At 40.7% G+C, this 15136-nt stretch overlaps 1 protein-coding gene across 1 annotated transcript in view; it reads left to right on the top strand.

Annotated features, from left to right (window-relative positions):
* The first annotated feature begins 1208 nt into the window (after positions 1 to 1208).
* The window catches only part of LOC116978269 (voltage-dependent anion-selective channel protein 1-like), a 28983-nt gene continuing 15055 nt past the window's right edge, over positions 1209 to 15136 (top strand). Inside the window, exons 1-5 of the mRNA XM_033029290.1 lie at positions 1209 to 1367; positions 11498 to 11569; positions 11967 to 12016; positions 13365 to 13517; positions 13608 to 13660. Coding sequence (XP_032885181.1) covers positions 1268 to 1367; positions 11498 to 11569; positions 11967 to 12016; positions 13365 to 13517; positions 13608 to 13660 — 428 coding nt within the window. The 5' untranslated portion in view covers positions 1209 to 1267. The remainder of the gene's footprint in view (positions 1368 to 11497; positions 11570 to 11966; positions 12017 to 13364; positions 13518 to 13607; positions 13661 to 15136) is intronic.

Genomic DNA, 15136 nt, shown 5'->3' with positions numbered 1-15136 from the left:
TTTCAAGAAATCCATCTTATCTTCATATTCTTTCATCTTGAATCTTCGACACCATCTTATGGTGTGACCAACTTCATCACATTACAAACAAAATACTATTTGCTTGCTAGTAGATACATTTCCTTACATTCTATCTGTCTTTTCCACAGGTCTGGTTGTGATAGCAAAACTACTTCTCATAGGTTCTGATATTTCTTCAGTTTTGGTAAAGGTAGAGCCTTTGTTAGTTGCAATTGGTGCACAGAAAAGACGCTGGGTGGCACAGCACGGTGGCGCAGTGGGAAAGTTGCTGCCTTACAACACCAGAGACCCGGGTTCGATCCTGACCACTGCTGCTTTCTCTACGGAGTTTGCACGTTCTCGCTGTAACCCGCGTGGGTTTTCTCCAGGTTTTCCTTCCACACTCCAAAGACGTGCAGGTTTGTAAGTTAATTGGCTTCGGTGATATTGAAAAATTGCTCTGGTGTGTGTAGGATAGTGTTAATGTGCGGGGATTGCTGTTCGGAGCGGACTCGGTGGACCGAAGGGTTTTCGTGCTGCTTCTCTTAAGTAAACTCAGTGTATTCACTGTGCTATTCCTCTTATGGTTTTGTACACCTCTGTCAGATCACCCTTCATCCTCTTTATATTTGTCCTTTTTATAACTGCTTGCAATCTTTCCTTATGTTTTCTATTATATACCCTTATGATTGCATTCTTGGTTCCCCTTCAGGATTTCCTGCAGCCAACCTGATTCTCATGCATTGCAACAGGCAGCTAGCTAGCTGTCATATGTCCACAAGGCTACGTGCTGCTGCAAGGATACTCAATTCAATTTCAATTTAAAAACTCTTATTGGCATGATAAAAAAAACATTGTTATATTGCCAAAGTATAAAACATGACATACATATTTAAAATGCATAAGTATAAATACAAGTATACAGTGCATGGATAGATATGTCCCTGTACATAAACTCGCAATGGGCCAATAGCCCTTTATTGATTGCTACACGTTCTTGCAGCTGTATCTCTCTGCAGATACGTCATTGCCCCCCCACACAGGGGGAGGGGCGAGTGCGCAGACGTCACCGCCGCGGCCGCTGGCCGGTCGGGAACGCGCACGATCACTCGCTCCCGCGGAGGACAGGCCGCGCATGCGCCCCCTTGCTCACTCGCTCCCGCGGAGGACAGGCCGCGCATGCGCCCCCTTGCTTGCTCGCTCCCGCGGAGGGCAGGCCGCGCATGCGCCCCCTTGCTTGCTCGCTCCCGCGGAGGGCAGGCCGCGCATGCGCAGTCGCTCAGTCGGTGGGAGGGAGGTCGCCGTCCGCTCACTCCCCGCAGCCGCTCGTCTCGCCACCGCCGCCACCTCCTCCTCAACAACAGCCGGTACGTATCCGTGCCTCAGAAACACGAGCATTTTTATTTCAACTTGACGACTGTTTTTTTCCCCCCCTGTGAAGGAAGGGAGGAGATTCGCCGTGAATTTATTTTTTCTTTCTCTATCTCTCTCTCTCTTCCTCCTGAGGCCGGGGCCATGAGTAAAAGGGAGGAGACAACGTGTCTGATCTCTCGCTGACTAGTCTAATCCCTTCCCTACCTCCCTCATCTCAACCCCTCGGCGCCCCCGGGCCAGCGAGCAGCAAGGGTTGCAGACAGACCCTCTCTCCACACACACACACTAACACATCCTCGCAGCAGAGTTTGTGGGCCGCTGGGCTCGACAGCATGGAGACTAGACACAAGGCACTGCAGTCGATAGCTTGGCGGCTGCCGTCCTGTATGTGTGTGTGTGTGACCTTTCAGCTGTGGAGGTGGCGGGCGTGTGGTCAGCGTTTGGGCTCTGGGCCTGTGCTCGCTGGAGTTTACAAGGGTAAAGGGTGGAGGGGAGGGGTTTACAAGGGTAAAGAGTGGAGGGAGAGAGGATCTCATTGAAACTTACCAATTAATGAAAGTGCCTGGATACTGAGAGCATGTTTCCACTAGTGGGAGAGTCCAGGTCTAGAGGGCATAGCCTCATCAAGAATAAAAGGACGTACCCTTAGAATGGAGAGGAGGAGAAATTTATTTAGCCAGAGGGTTGGTGCACCTATGAAATACATTGCCCCAGACGGCGGTGGAGATCAAGTCATCAGGTAATAAAAATGAGCTGGTTTATGCTAAGAATAAACAACAAAATATTGGAGAAACTCAGTGGGTTAAACGTTATTTCTGGGGTAAATGCATAGGTGATGGAAGGACTGCAGATGCTGGTTTATACCATAAAGATGGTAAGTGATATTAAGATAGGGACAAAATGTTGGAGTAACAGAATGGGTCAGAGAGCATCTCTAGAGTAAATGCATAGTTGATGGAGGCCAAGTCACTGGGTATTCTTAAAGTGGAGATTGATAGGTTATTGACGAGGAAGTGCGTCAAAGGTTATGGGGAGAAGGTAGGAGAATGGGGTTGAGGGTGGAGTACGCTCAATGGGCTGAACGGGCTAATTCAATGTTTTATGGTCTTTAGTCGGGGCAACGGCAGCTATTCTATTATATCACGACTCAATGGTTTTGTAACATTGTGGTTGTTATTATTGTCCAGTTTGTGGGACACATGTCCTTACCTTTTTTGAGTTTTAACAATTTAAAATGCACTTTTGATCTTGTTCTTTTTGACCTTGAAGATCATGTAAGGTTATTCCAGTTTGGAATGGGCAGATGGCTCCCTAGATGTATGATATTTGCAATGTTAGCGGTTGAGGTTTTCAGGTTTTTTTCTGAATCATGAAGATTTACTTTGTAAATGCAACATTTATTTTGCCCAGTGTACATTAATTTGCATGTGAATTGAGAGTACTCTGACTATTCTACTACAGTTAGAATTCCAAAGAGAGAGGCGGCACAGAAGCAACAGCTTAGGCCTACTGAGTCACTCTGACCATCAAACACCTGTTTGTAGAGATACAAGGAGCTGCTATAACTGGGATCTTGAGCAAAACACAAAGTGCTGGAGTAACTCGGCACATCAGGCAGCATCTGGCGGGACTACCTTGTATGTTTATCCTACCTTAATCACATTGATTGATGGGCTCGGCGGGCCGAAGGACCTGTTGCCACACTGTATCCCTAAAACTAAAAATTAGAAAGTGAAACCTGCAATCCTTTTATAAGTAATGTTGGGATGTTCCATGTTCAACAATTTAGGAGATTGATTAAGTTAGGCAGATCATGGTTTGCTGGTTCAGTGCCCATATAAAATCATTATTCATGAATATTGTACGTAGTCCATTCACTGACTGAATAGCACGCAACAAAAAAGTTTTTCACTGCACCTCTGTACACGTGATAATAATAAACTATATTTAAAAAGTCAATTTTGTGCATTTGTACTCCAATATGTTTGCCCTGTAGTAAAGCTGGATTAGTAAGGAGACGAGGAGGAATTTCTGTAGTCAGAGGCTGGTGAATCTGGAACTCATTGCCACAGCTGGTTGAGGGAGCAAGGTCAATGGATATTTTTAAGGCAGAGATTGGCAGATTCTTGATTAGCAAGGGTGTCCGGTGTTACGGGGAGAAGACAGCAGAGGAGAATGGGGTTGAGGGAGAAAGATAGATCAGCCTTGATTGAATGGAGACGTAGACTTGATAGATCAAATGGCCTAATTCTGATCCTATAATTTATAAACCAGTGTAAGACATTGTGGTGCTATTTGAAATCTATATAGTTTTGATTACATGTGCTCTGCTTGTTGCCATGTCATAAGTAGTTTTTTCACCTGCAGAATAATATCACCTTGTGTTAGTATTATGAGTGACATCTATATTGGTGAAGAATAGTTGTGGTCAAGCACTGCCTGACAATATTGTGATATCTAGTTTTGTTTTCCATTCTTGAGTGTGACTGCTCCTGACTAGGTTGGCAGTTATTTCTCAATTGCCCTGAACGTAATATGTGTCTTTTTGAACGTATTTTGTTTCAACTGAAGAACTTGCTAAGCCAGTTTAAAGAGATAGCAAACATGTCCACGTGGGTCTTGAGTTCATTATATAAAAGCAGCAGATTTTGTTTCAGTAAAAGACATGACGAACCAGTAACACTTTAATAAGATCTATCTAAAATTATGCTCTCAAACTGCTTAAAGTATTAAGAAAGGTCTGGTTTCGACACACAACATAAACTACCCATGCTCTCCCTCTCCAGAGATGCTGCCTGACCCGCTAAGTTACTCTAGAACTTTGTGTTTCCATTTTTGCTTATTATTAGTATTATTTGAATGTTTTCTCTTTGGATTATTAGTCCAGGGCTATTCTAAAAAAACAGGGCATTGTAGTAACATTTTGAGGGTTTAAAACAATGACAATATATTTCATGTGCAACTTAACTTTTTTTCTCAGAGACATTCTTGATTTTTCCCCTCTGAAACCATTTTATTTCTACTTTAAGTCAGTGGAAAGTTCAGGCAGATGGTTTTTGGGTTAGAATTATCACCTGCTGTACACTGGTGTTTAAAGATGCAATAGAATATTTGAAGCCTCCCAGAGCCTTGGTTTAATGCCTCATCTGGGAGAAGCATACCCAAGATTGCATCAATTTTTAAGCAAAGATTGCATGCACACACTTCTGGAGTAGAATAAAGGCTCTATGTACACTGGTGGAAAACAAGGCAATGGAGAGATTAAAATTGTCAAATAATGTGTCTACCTTCAATGTAATCAATTATATCTGTTGCTAGGACACACAATACTCTTTCTGAATTGCTATGCCAATTTAAGAATGTGGACAGGATGATATTTTATGTTCTTCTTCTTGTGTATGGCATGCACAGCCTAAAGTTGCAAGACAACTTGTTCTGTTTGATCTTCTGTTTGTGCACGCCAGGTTGATTGCATTCGTCGAAACAGGGTGGACCTCGTGAAGGTTGCAATCTCCCACCCCTTTTTTATATTGATTAATGTCTAATGCTGAAGATTTATTGGGACTTTGCACAAAATGTCTAATTGCAAATAGAAGGAATCCCAATGGGATTAGGAAATACATTCCCGTTATATAGTTAAGATATTTCCTAGTCTTTTGGACTAATGCAAGGAGAATGTGAAACTATATTATAAAAGGATTGGATGAAGAGAAAAAACAGGTACTCTATATTTGTTTTTATATATCTCATGGCCACGCTACATTGAGGGAGTACAAAAGTATAAGACCATTCCTTCATTTTGCTCAAATGGGGTAAAATAAAATTTTTGGGAATAGAAACAAATGATTGGCTTCTTCTTGCGTATGGCGTGCACAGCCTAAAGTTGTAGGACAACTTGTTCTATTTGATCTTATTTGATTGTGCACGCCGGGTTGATTGCATTCGTCGAAACAGGGCGGACCATGTGAAGGTTGCAATCTTCCACCCCAATGATTGGCTCATTGGACATATGACTATGGTAAATCTGCTGACTAACAAATCAATTTCACAATCCAAAAAACACCCAAAGTTGCATGTCATATTTTGCAACATTACCAATCAAACCTAGAACAAATCAAGGGACATTATTTACATGGCCAGTGAAATTTACAATTGTCACTGATGAATAAATAATTGATTGTGCTAGTTTGCTATCAGTTTTCTAAATGCCTGGAGCTGTAATTATTACATACTGGTGAATAGGGTGTGTTGGTTTACATTGTGCATGTAAAACTTTAGTCAAGTATTTAAAGATTTCTAAAATAGTACATTTTGTGTATGAGATTTATGCTCAGAAGAGCACCAATTTATTAGTTAATCACGCAAAGCTTACATTTGGCTAATGCTGTTCGGTAATACTGTTCTGTTTATGCTAATCTTGCATTTTGTGGACTTTTTGTTATGAATTTGAATTTCAGTAATGCCATCTGCCTTCAGTTTTCAATTTAAGAGAGTTCCTAAAATTATTTTCAGGTAGAAAACTTGGGCAGGGCGGGTTGGGTTGGTCTTTGAGAGGCAAGAGCAATTTTGCTGAATGGATTGGTCTAAATGAGATCTTTTGATCCAAATGTTCAGAACAATGTGTCCATTCTGGATTGTGAGAGGGACAGATGATATGAACACAATTGCCAAAGTCTTGGGCCTTGATAAAGGGGGTCAAATAGATGATATATGTGGAGAGTCTACAACAATATGTGGCTATGATTTGATGAGGCAAAGCAATGGTCAGAGTTGAAGGGAAGAATGAATGGGTTCTAAAAGAGCTGGGGAAGTTAGGATAAGAAAGTTGTTTACAGTGTAAATGAGAATGTTAACTGAATTTTATTTTGGATGAGTAGTATTTTGTGGAGATGCGGAATAGGATTTTGGAGAATTTGAGCTGAAAAGCTTGGACAATGATTAGGATTCGAGACAAATGCTAGTGATATGGAGATTTCAAAAAAATGCCCTTGATAATTTATGTTGGAATTAAGATGATGACTGAAACATAAGAATTTAAGATCAGGGAAATCGGGCTTCACTCCTGCCTTTAATGCTGATGAAGTCTGAATCCCAGGATCTCCATTGGCCATAGCCCTGAAGCAGTGAAAATTAGCTTAGATTTGATTTGGAAGTCTCCTATCAGTTAATAATACCAATGCAACAAACCTCTTTCAGAATTCAAATAAAAAGTGTCCATCAATGTGAAAGATTCATTACAGTTTTGACATTTTTATGGTAGCCTACAGTAATGAGTTTGATTGGTGTTTCTGTTTGGCCTTTGGTTTTTAATATTCAACTTAATTACCATCTCTGAATCCACATTCCCCACATCCCTACTCTGCCCCAAACAAGATCTTAGTGGTCAGAGGTAGGGTGGTCATTATTGACCAAGACATTAATTGAATCGGCTGCATAAATTTGCCACCTCTTAAATATTGCTGATAATGTGTATTCTGTGACGTTTTACTCATTTCCCATCTCTCAAGTCTTTCCATCATCTCTAATGTACTAATTAGGAGTATGCTGAAATACGTTATGAATACAGCTCTAACAACCCTCAAGAATCCAAATAAAACAACCTACTGTTTTGCACGGCACCATCTAAATGTCCCCATCCAACATTGGTGCAGCATGGTGACAATGTGTGCCACATCGACATTGGCAGCCTTCTTGTCAACCTTCTAAAACTTGAGGCTGCTGCCACCAGGAAGAATAAAAGCATCAAGAATATGGAAACTGCACTGCCTATGATCTGTCTGCAATTTCATCTACAAGTTGCACAGTATCCAGCCTTGGACTACTGCTCATTGGTGTGGATCCTGCAATGCTCTCACAACAACACCTTGGAGTACCTTCATCCTTAAAAAGATGCAGTCATTCAAGTTGGACCACAATCAACTGGAGGGCTATTGGGGATGTACAATAGCTAGATGTCCAACAGATAGCTAGCATTTGTAACCCATGAATACATTTTAAAACCTATATATTTATAATATAAATATTTTATATTACATTATTATAATATATATTGTTTAATACTATAAGATTTTTTTAATGAAATCTAATTTCCCACTAAATATTGTGTATATATTTATTTAATTGTTCATATTTGAAAATGCATTTCTTTTGCGATTTTGTTGTGGATTTCCTACTCTGAGATCAGAATTGTCACACACAATAGACAATAGGTGCAGGTGTAGGACATTCGGCCATTCGAGCCAGATCCGCCATTCAATGTGATCATGGCTGATCATCCAAATCAGTACCCCGTTCCTGCCTTCTCCCCATATCCCCTGCCTCTGCTATTTTTAAGAGCCCTATCTAGCTCTCGCTTGAAAGCATCCAGAGAACCTGCCTCCAACGTCCTCTGGCAGAGAATTCCACAGACTCACAACTCTCTGTGAGAAAAAGTGTTTCCTCGTCTCCGTTCTAAATGGCTTACCATTATTCTTAAACTGTGGCCCCTGGTTCTGGACTCCCCCAACATCGGGAACATGTTTCCTGCCTCTAGCGTGGCCAAACCCTTAACAATCTTATATGTTTCAATGACACATAGTGGGACTTCACACAGAGGGTGGTGGGTGTATGGAACGAGCTGACAGAAGGGGTAGTTGAGGCAGGTATTATAAACAGTATTTAAAAGTGATGTGGGCAGTTCCATAGATGGGAACGGTTTAGAAGGATGTGGGCCTAATGTAATTTTGTGCTGTACGACTCTGATTCTAGCTCCATACTTAACTGATACTGGTACACGTATTTTGGCCTCCCGGGAAAAAAAAACTTTCACAGGGAGGGTCTGTTACTCATTTGTTGAAGCAGTCAGTGTACCTAATGGACAAGCAACAAGTGCTGGCAATGTCAATGACATTTAGAAAAAAATATTTTTCTGAAGAATTATCTGCAGAGTTAAAGTAGAACGCCATGAAAGAAAGATTTAGGTTTTTAAAAAGGTTTAATTTAATCTATCTATTTCATCTACTCAATCTATCTGAATCCTCTATTTGATGATTCATTATATGGTGATTCACTTTTGAAATACATTTTTCCAATTGTTGTAATCTGAGTTTAAAACTATAATGAAATTACCTGCTAACTGGTTTATTAACTGGTTTGCACCCATATGCATGGTAATTACTTTATTCTGCTGCATGCTTCCATTTAATAACAATGGTTACACCCTAGAAATATGAGTAACCTTGGAAAGACCTTGAAGGAAATGGAAGATGTGAAACCGAGTAAATGCAATGTTCAGTCATGGCATTGGCATTATAAAGGAAGGACTCGTAGACCAAGTTTCTGATTTTAAACTAATATAACAGTAGGATTTTGAAGATCGCTTTGTTACCCCTAGGCCAAATGAAGAGAGTTATGTATATTGTTCCAGTTTCTTCATTGTAAGTAGCAGTCTCTTGCATGCGTAGCCAAGACTTAGAGAGCAGCATAGCTCAGGACTCTTGAAGTTTACTGAAACTTCATAATGCGACAGTTAACAGCAACTAAAATACTACAGTTAGTATAAAGAGGACAGGAATTATATAATTTCTCGTATGGCAGCAACATTGTAAAACGTTTGTGCTTAAACAATCTTGCAGTGCTTTTAATTTTGACTACAATGGCACAGCTCACTCTGTTTTCACCCTTCTACGTGGATTGATTGGATTTCTTCATAGTTTTATTTAAAGCTGCCAAGATTTACCCTGAGTCGCTTAGTAGTTTTATAATGCAAAAGACTCCCCCACCATGTCAGTTGCTTGATTTAACTTAGCCCCTAGGTTTTTGATGGATCAATTTATATCCAGTGTTTTCCTTACAAGTTCATGCACCCCAACATGATTTTTCTCTACAATACCTTGTATATATATACTTGTGTAATGGCTTGATTGTACTCGTGTACAGGCAATACGTAGAGGGTCCTACAAAGGAGAGGGCAAAGCTTGATCTACTCTTAGGAAATTGGATAGGGCAAGTGACATATGTCAATGGGCAAGCCTTTTGGGACCAGCGGCCACAGTTCTATTAGCGTTAAAATAGTTATGGATAAAGGCAGGGTAGGTGCACAAGTTAAAATTATGAATAGGGGTAAGGCCAACTTTGATGGTATTAGACAGGGAACCTGCTAAAGTTAATTGAGTACGTTTTTTGTGGGCAATGGAATGTCCAGAGTGCCTTTAAAAGTGAGATGACGAGGTCAGGACATGCAAATGAAGAATTTTATATATTTCCTCAATTTCTCCATTGTAGGTAGTATTCTCTTATACATAATGTGACTGGGCCTGCAGCCATGCATGTTCCTGTTATAGTGAAGGGCAAGGTAATTAGGAGTAAGGAAGCTTGAATTATGAGAGAAATTGAGGCTCAGGAAAAAGGAGGCATGGGACAGGCAGCTGGGATGCAGGAGGATTTGTGGGCACTGAGGAGCATACTTGAGAAGGGAATTAGGAGGGCTAGAAGGGGGCAGGAAATATGTCTGGCAGATAATATTAGTGAAAATCCAAAGAGATTTGATGTACATTAAGGAAAGACAAGTAACTAGAGGGAGAATGGGGCCCCATAGAAAGTAAAATGGTCAAATCTGAGTGGAGCCACAGGAGATGGCCAAGGTCTTCAATGAGCATTTATTCCCTCTTTTTACCGTGGAGAAAGACAGGAAGACTGGGGTACCTGGGACAGCTAATGTAGACGTCGAAGAACGTCCGCATTACAGTCAAAGAGATACTAAATGTCCTAAGGTGTATGAAGGGAGATAAATCTCCCAGGCCTAATCGGATATATCAGAGGACACTACGAGGACCTAGAGAAATTGCAGATGCCCTAGCTGAGGTAAATGAATCATCATTAGTCATGGGTGAGGTGCCGAAAGACTGGAGGGTGGCTAATATTTAAGATGAGCTTGTGATGTGCCTCAGGGATGGGTGGGCCCATTGCTGTTGTGGTTTATATTGATGATTTGGATGGGAATGTAGAAGGCATGATTAGTAAGTTTGCAGATGACTCTGGTGGGTGGTGTCATAGATAGGGACGATGTTTATTAAAAATTACAGGAGGATCTTGATCAGCTGGGCAAGTAGGTCGAGGAATGGCTTATGGAGTTTAATGCAGATAAGCGTGAGGTGTTGCGTTATGGGAAGTCCAACCAGACCAGGGCCCTGGGGAGTGTTGGAAAGCAGAGGGATCTAGGAGTACAGGTACATTGTTCCTTGAAGGTTTCAGTTAGATAGTAGTCAAGAAGACTTCTGGCAAATTGTCCTTCAGCCAGCAAATTGATTATAGAAGGGATGTTTTGTTATAGTTGTGCTAGACATTGGTGAAGCCACATTTGGAGTATCGTGCTCAGTTTTGGTCACCCTGATATAGGAAGGATGTTGTTAAGCTGGAGAGAGTGCAGAGTAGATTTACAAAAATGTTGCCAGGACTTAAGGGCCTGAGCTACAGAGAGAGTTTAAGCAAGCTAGAACTTTATTTCTTGGAGCGCAGGAGGCTGAGGGTGATCTTATATACGATCATGAGGGGAATAGATAGGGTGAATGCATGGAGTCTTTTGTCCAGGGTAGGGGAATTGAGAACATGGGGTAATGGGTTTAAGGTGTGAGGGGAGAGATTTAATAGGAACACGTGGGGCAGCTTTTTCACACGTAGACATTGCTCCTACTCTGCAGATAGTCAAATTGTAAATCCTTTGTGGGGAAAAATGCATAATATAAATTGGTCATGTGATTATTGAACAAGTTAATGCGCAATGATTCAGTAACAATCGTGAGAAATTGATTGTTAACAAAAGGTATGTATAAGGTTATATGATACACTTGCCTATCAACAATGGGAACGGTCTCTTCATCAGTTTACAAATAAAAATATAATGATATTAGTTAGAAACATTGTATGAAATCTTAGGGTTAATCATCTTTTAATGGTTATGGCGGGCATTTGATTCCTGTATTGGATAGCAGAAAATGTCATTTAATGTTAAAATTGTGGTTGATGGCCAATTGTAAAAGACAGTTGTTAGTAAGTTAACAACAATTTGAAGGCCTGGTTTAAAAGGGCATAAACCATTTGTTGAGCTATGGTAATTGAGATGAACACCAATGTGTTTCTTCACCAGATAAAATGGCAGTTCCACCAACTTATGCAGATCTTGGGAAAGCAGCCAGAGATGTGTTCACCAAAGGCTATGGTAAGAAATTCAAATATTGAGTTTTTGGCAGACACTAGCAATGTTTGCATGTGGATTATTATAATGTGGGATTTGCTGTGTGTTGCTGAGTTTTTAGCAGCATACTGAGGTGTGTATTAGTTTGGTAGGTTCTTTTGTTTGAAGGAGTGGGGGTGGATCAGGAGGTAACATAAGCACAGAAATTGTTTTTGTGGACACTAGTTTAAAATAAATACCTGCACATTTTGTGGCAATGTTACAAACCTGTCGGTGATGAGCTATTAGTTAAAGTGTATGATTGTTAATTTAATATACTTTGATTATTTTTATTATTAAATGTACGGCATTTAAGTGGGTGACCAAGTTAAACTAAGTTGTACATCAGGAACATAACTGAGCGTCTTTGTTCTCTTGGTAGGATTCGGTTTAATAAAGCTGGACTTAAAAACAAAGTCAGAAAACGGATTGGTAAGTGCTATTAGGAGAAAGGTTAATGTAGAGCTTGCTTGGTTCCTGAGGTAATACATAATAATGTTTCGGATGTCTTTGTAATACACAGTACAAAGCTGTGTTTTATTTAACAACACAGTTTTAGCTTGCAAGATGAAGGCAGTTATCCACTTATTGGCCAAAGAGGAGAGTGGAAAAAATATTTTCCACTGTGCCTGAGTCATCATTGATTAATAACATTTTGAATTTTTAGGAAATAGTATTGGCACGATTAGTGGAGAGAGAAACAGATGTTGCCTAACCTTCCATATAAGCATATTTTCTGTAATGCTGGGAAATTAAAATTGTGCTCTTATGCCTGCCTTCATGCTAAATGCAATTAAAAATAACTGGTTTTAGTAATGATGACCATGAAACTACAGGTGTGTCAAATCCATTTCATTCAATAATCGATCAGCTAGACTAACCTTAATGTGCTGACTCGCATCAGTGGTGGTGAACCATTCAGGTCCATTATAGCTGCTTCTGTAGCAGGACAGGTATAAAACCCAACACCTCAGACAATGGATTCGGGCATGGCAAAGTTGCTCCCAGCCCATTTGACCTTGTAATGTCTTTTGCACAAGTCTCTGGACTGGTGTCTAAATTGGGAGCACTGTCACGTGATCTAGCAACTAGTCGGACTCTCAATCATCCTTTATTAGCACCATTGCCAGGACCCTTCGACCCATCTTGTTTATGCCGACCAGTGGGCTAGTCCTATTTGACCCATACCCTCTTAACACTTCCTATCCATATATCTGCCAAGCATCATTTATGTCATAATTACACCAGCTTCTATGGTGGTTTCTGGCAATTCATTCCAGATACGGACTACTCTTTGAGCGAAAAAGTTTCCCTCTGTTGAAGGGCCGCTGTTAAAAGTTGCCTTGAAAAGGCCCCTCTTAGAACTCACCTCAAATCTGTGTGCTCTAGAATCCGCTACCATATGTTGAGAAGTATTCAACAAACTTTCAAGCCTGCTTTGGGATATACCTGATGACTAACATAAATCATCAAAATATTCTCAGTCTTGGGCGAAATTTTAAAAGCCACAAAAGCATAAAAATTTGCCGTGAAAGTTGGTGGATAAAACCTGGTGTTTCAGAAAGGGTACTACAAATTACATTGGTACTCTAAGATTGGGGGAAGGTAAAATGAGTTTTGCTGCATCTCGTAGTTGTCCAAAGTGCTTTTATGAAATAAGAATCATATCAATCTTGACTGTAATTAAGGCACTACTTTGTCCAATCTCTTATGTCAAAAATGCTAAATATTTTGAAATATTGGAAATATTGCAGACTAAATATCTTGCTTCGTATTATAGGAATTCACAAGTGCTGGGTCTGCTAATATGGATACTGCCAAAGTTGCTGGCAGCCTGGAAACAAAATACAAGTGGGTGGATTATGGACTGACATTCACAGAAAAATGGAACACCGATAATGTTTTGGGAACGGAAATTACCATTGAAGATCAGGTAAATAGGTTTTTAAAAAAAACACAAATATAGTGTTTATTCTGTCTTTTTTTAAACCAAAATACAAACTGCACATTTGTTTCTGTTTAGCTTCTGCATGGGCTGAAGATTGGATTTGACTCTTCGTTTGCACCAAACACAGGGTGAGTGTCAAGTCTTCTAATGTTTTGCAGTTTCCCCGCTTGAAAGGGATTTAATTTATCTACCCCGAAATGATGAACTGGATTCACTCAGACCAAACACTTCTTTTCCACCTTTTATTTTCTCCTTCTTTTATTTTGGCAGATTAGTTTTTATCAGTTTTGGTCTTTATCAGTTTTGGTCTTTAACAGTTTTGGTCTTTAACAGTTTTGGTCTTTAACAGTTTTGGTCTTTAACAGTTTTGGTCTTTAACAGTTTTGGTCTTTAACAGGTGAAAAACCGGCTGCCAATCGGGTCTGTAGAAAATCAGTCCTGCTTGCCTTTTCTGGCTCTCGCGGCAATCTTTTCGGACAGTCCTTTTGATTTACTGTTCAAGTTCTCTGCTCGCAAATCTCTTCTCTCTTCGTCACTGGCCTCTGGTGCTCTGTGCCCTTTTGACCCCCAGGCAGAACTCGGCAGGCTGGGGTTCCGCCCACTTCAATCACTGTCTCGTGATTTCAATTGTGGCATTTCTCTGCTCGCAAGTTTCTTGCATTTCAGTTTGACTTGACACCTCCCACTCGATCTTCCAATGGAACCACTTGGGAGATCGACGCTTTAAAGTCAAACTTTGAATGGGGGTTTGAACTTAGTCACCTGATGCATTTTTGTCTTGTTCTTCTACTGGAAGTAAGACAACTCCCCAGACTTTGAGTTTTACCCTCTTCTTGACGTCATCGTGTACGTGGTAGGGTCCAAAGAGGTCTACTGTTGTAAACTCAAAAGGAGCAGCAGGTTCAGTTCTTTCAGGCGGCAGATCACTCATTACTTGTTGACATTTCTTTGCTTTTGCTTTCTTGCAGATTATGCAGTGATCAACAACTTTTTGAGCAATTCTCCTTCCTTTTATGACCCAAGCCTTTTTCCTCATTTTAAGCAAGGTCCCAGCCACTCCGTCATGACTCTCCCTGTGAGCCTCCCGAGCTAGCAGCATGGACACCCAGGCATCAACGGGTAGGATGGGAACAGCAACTTTATCCTCTTCAAAGCTCTGCACTCTGCCACCACAAACCATCAGCCCAGAATCTTGGTCTTTATAGGCTACCAGTCGATCTGTTGTGGTGCTTGGGAAAGTTGTGCCCAATTGCGCAGCACAAAAAATGTCTTTTAGAGCATTTTCTCGTTCTCTTACTGTAATGACCCCTGTCAAAGAGATGGCCTCCCACTTTGGATTGTTTAGAGCTTTGTTCTTGCTAAGAAACCTCTTCGCTGCTCTCCAAATCCATGCAACTGTCTTGATCAGTCGAGTTAGAATGCTGAACCGCTTGACATCAACAAGGTTCTGAATAGCTGACCCTGCAGGTGGTCTCTTTGGGCTTGTTGGTTCCGGTTCTTGGTTCTCTACTTTGGCTCTTGATAGTGCTGCAACAAAAGCTTTCTTCTGTAACTTGTTGATGTTCTCTCTGGCAGTGGCAGCCAGTTCTTTAGCTGATTTTATT

This window comes from Amblyraja radiata, chromosome 11 (assembly GCF_010909765.2).
Source record: "Amblyraja radiata isolate CabotCenter1 chromosome 11, sAmbRad1.1.pri, whole genome shotgun sequence".
NCBI classification, from domain to species: domain Eukaryota; kingdom Metazoa; phylum Chordata; class Chondrichthyes; order Rajiformes; family Rajidae; genus Amblyraja; species Amblyraja radiata.
Note: the sequence above shows the minus strand (reverse complement) of the source record. Positions and strands in the feature narration are given on the sequence as shown.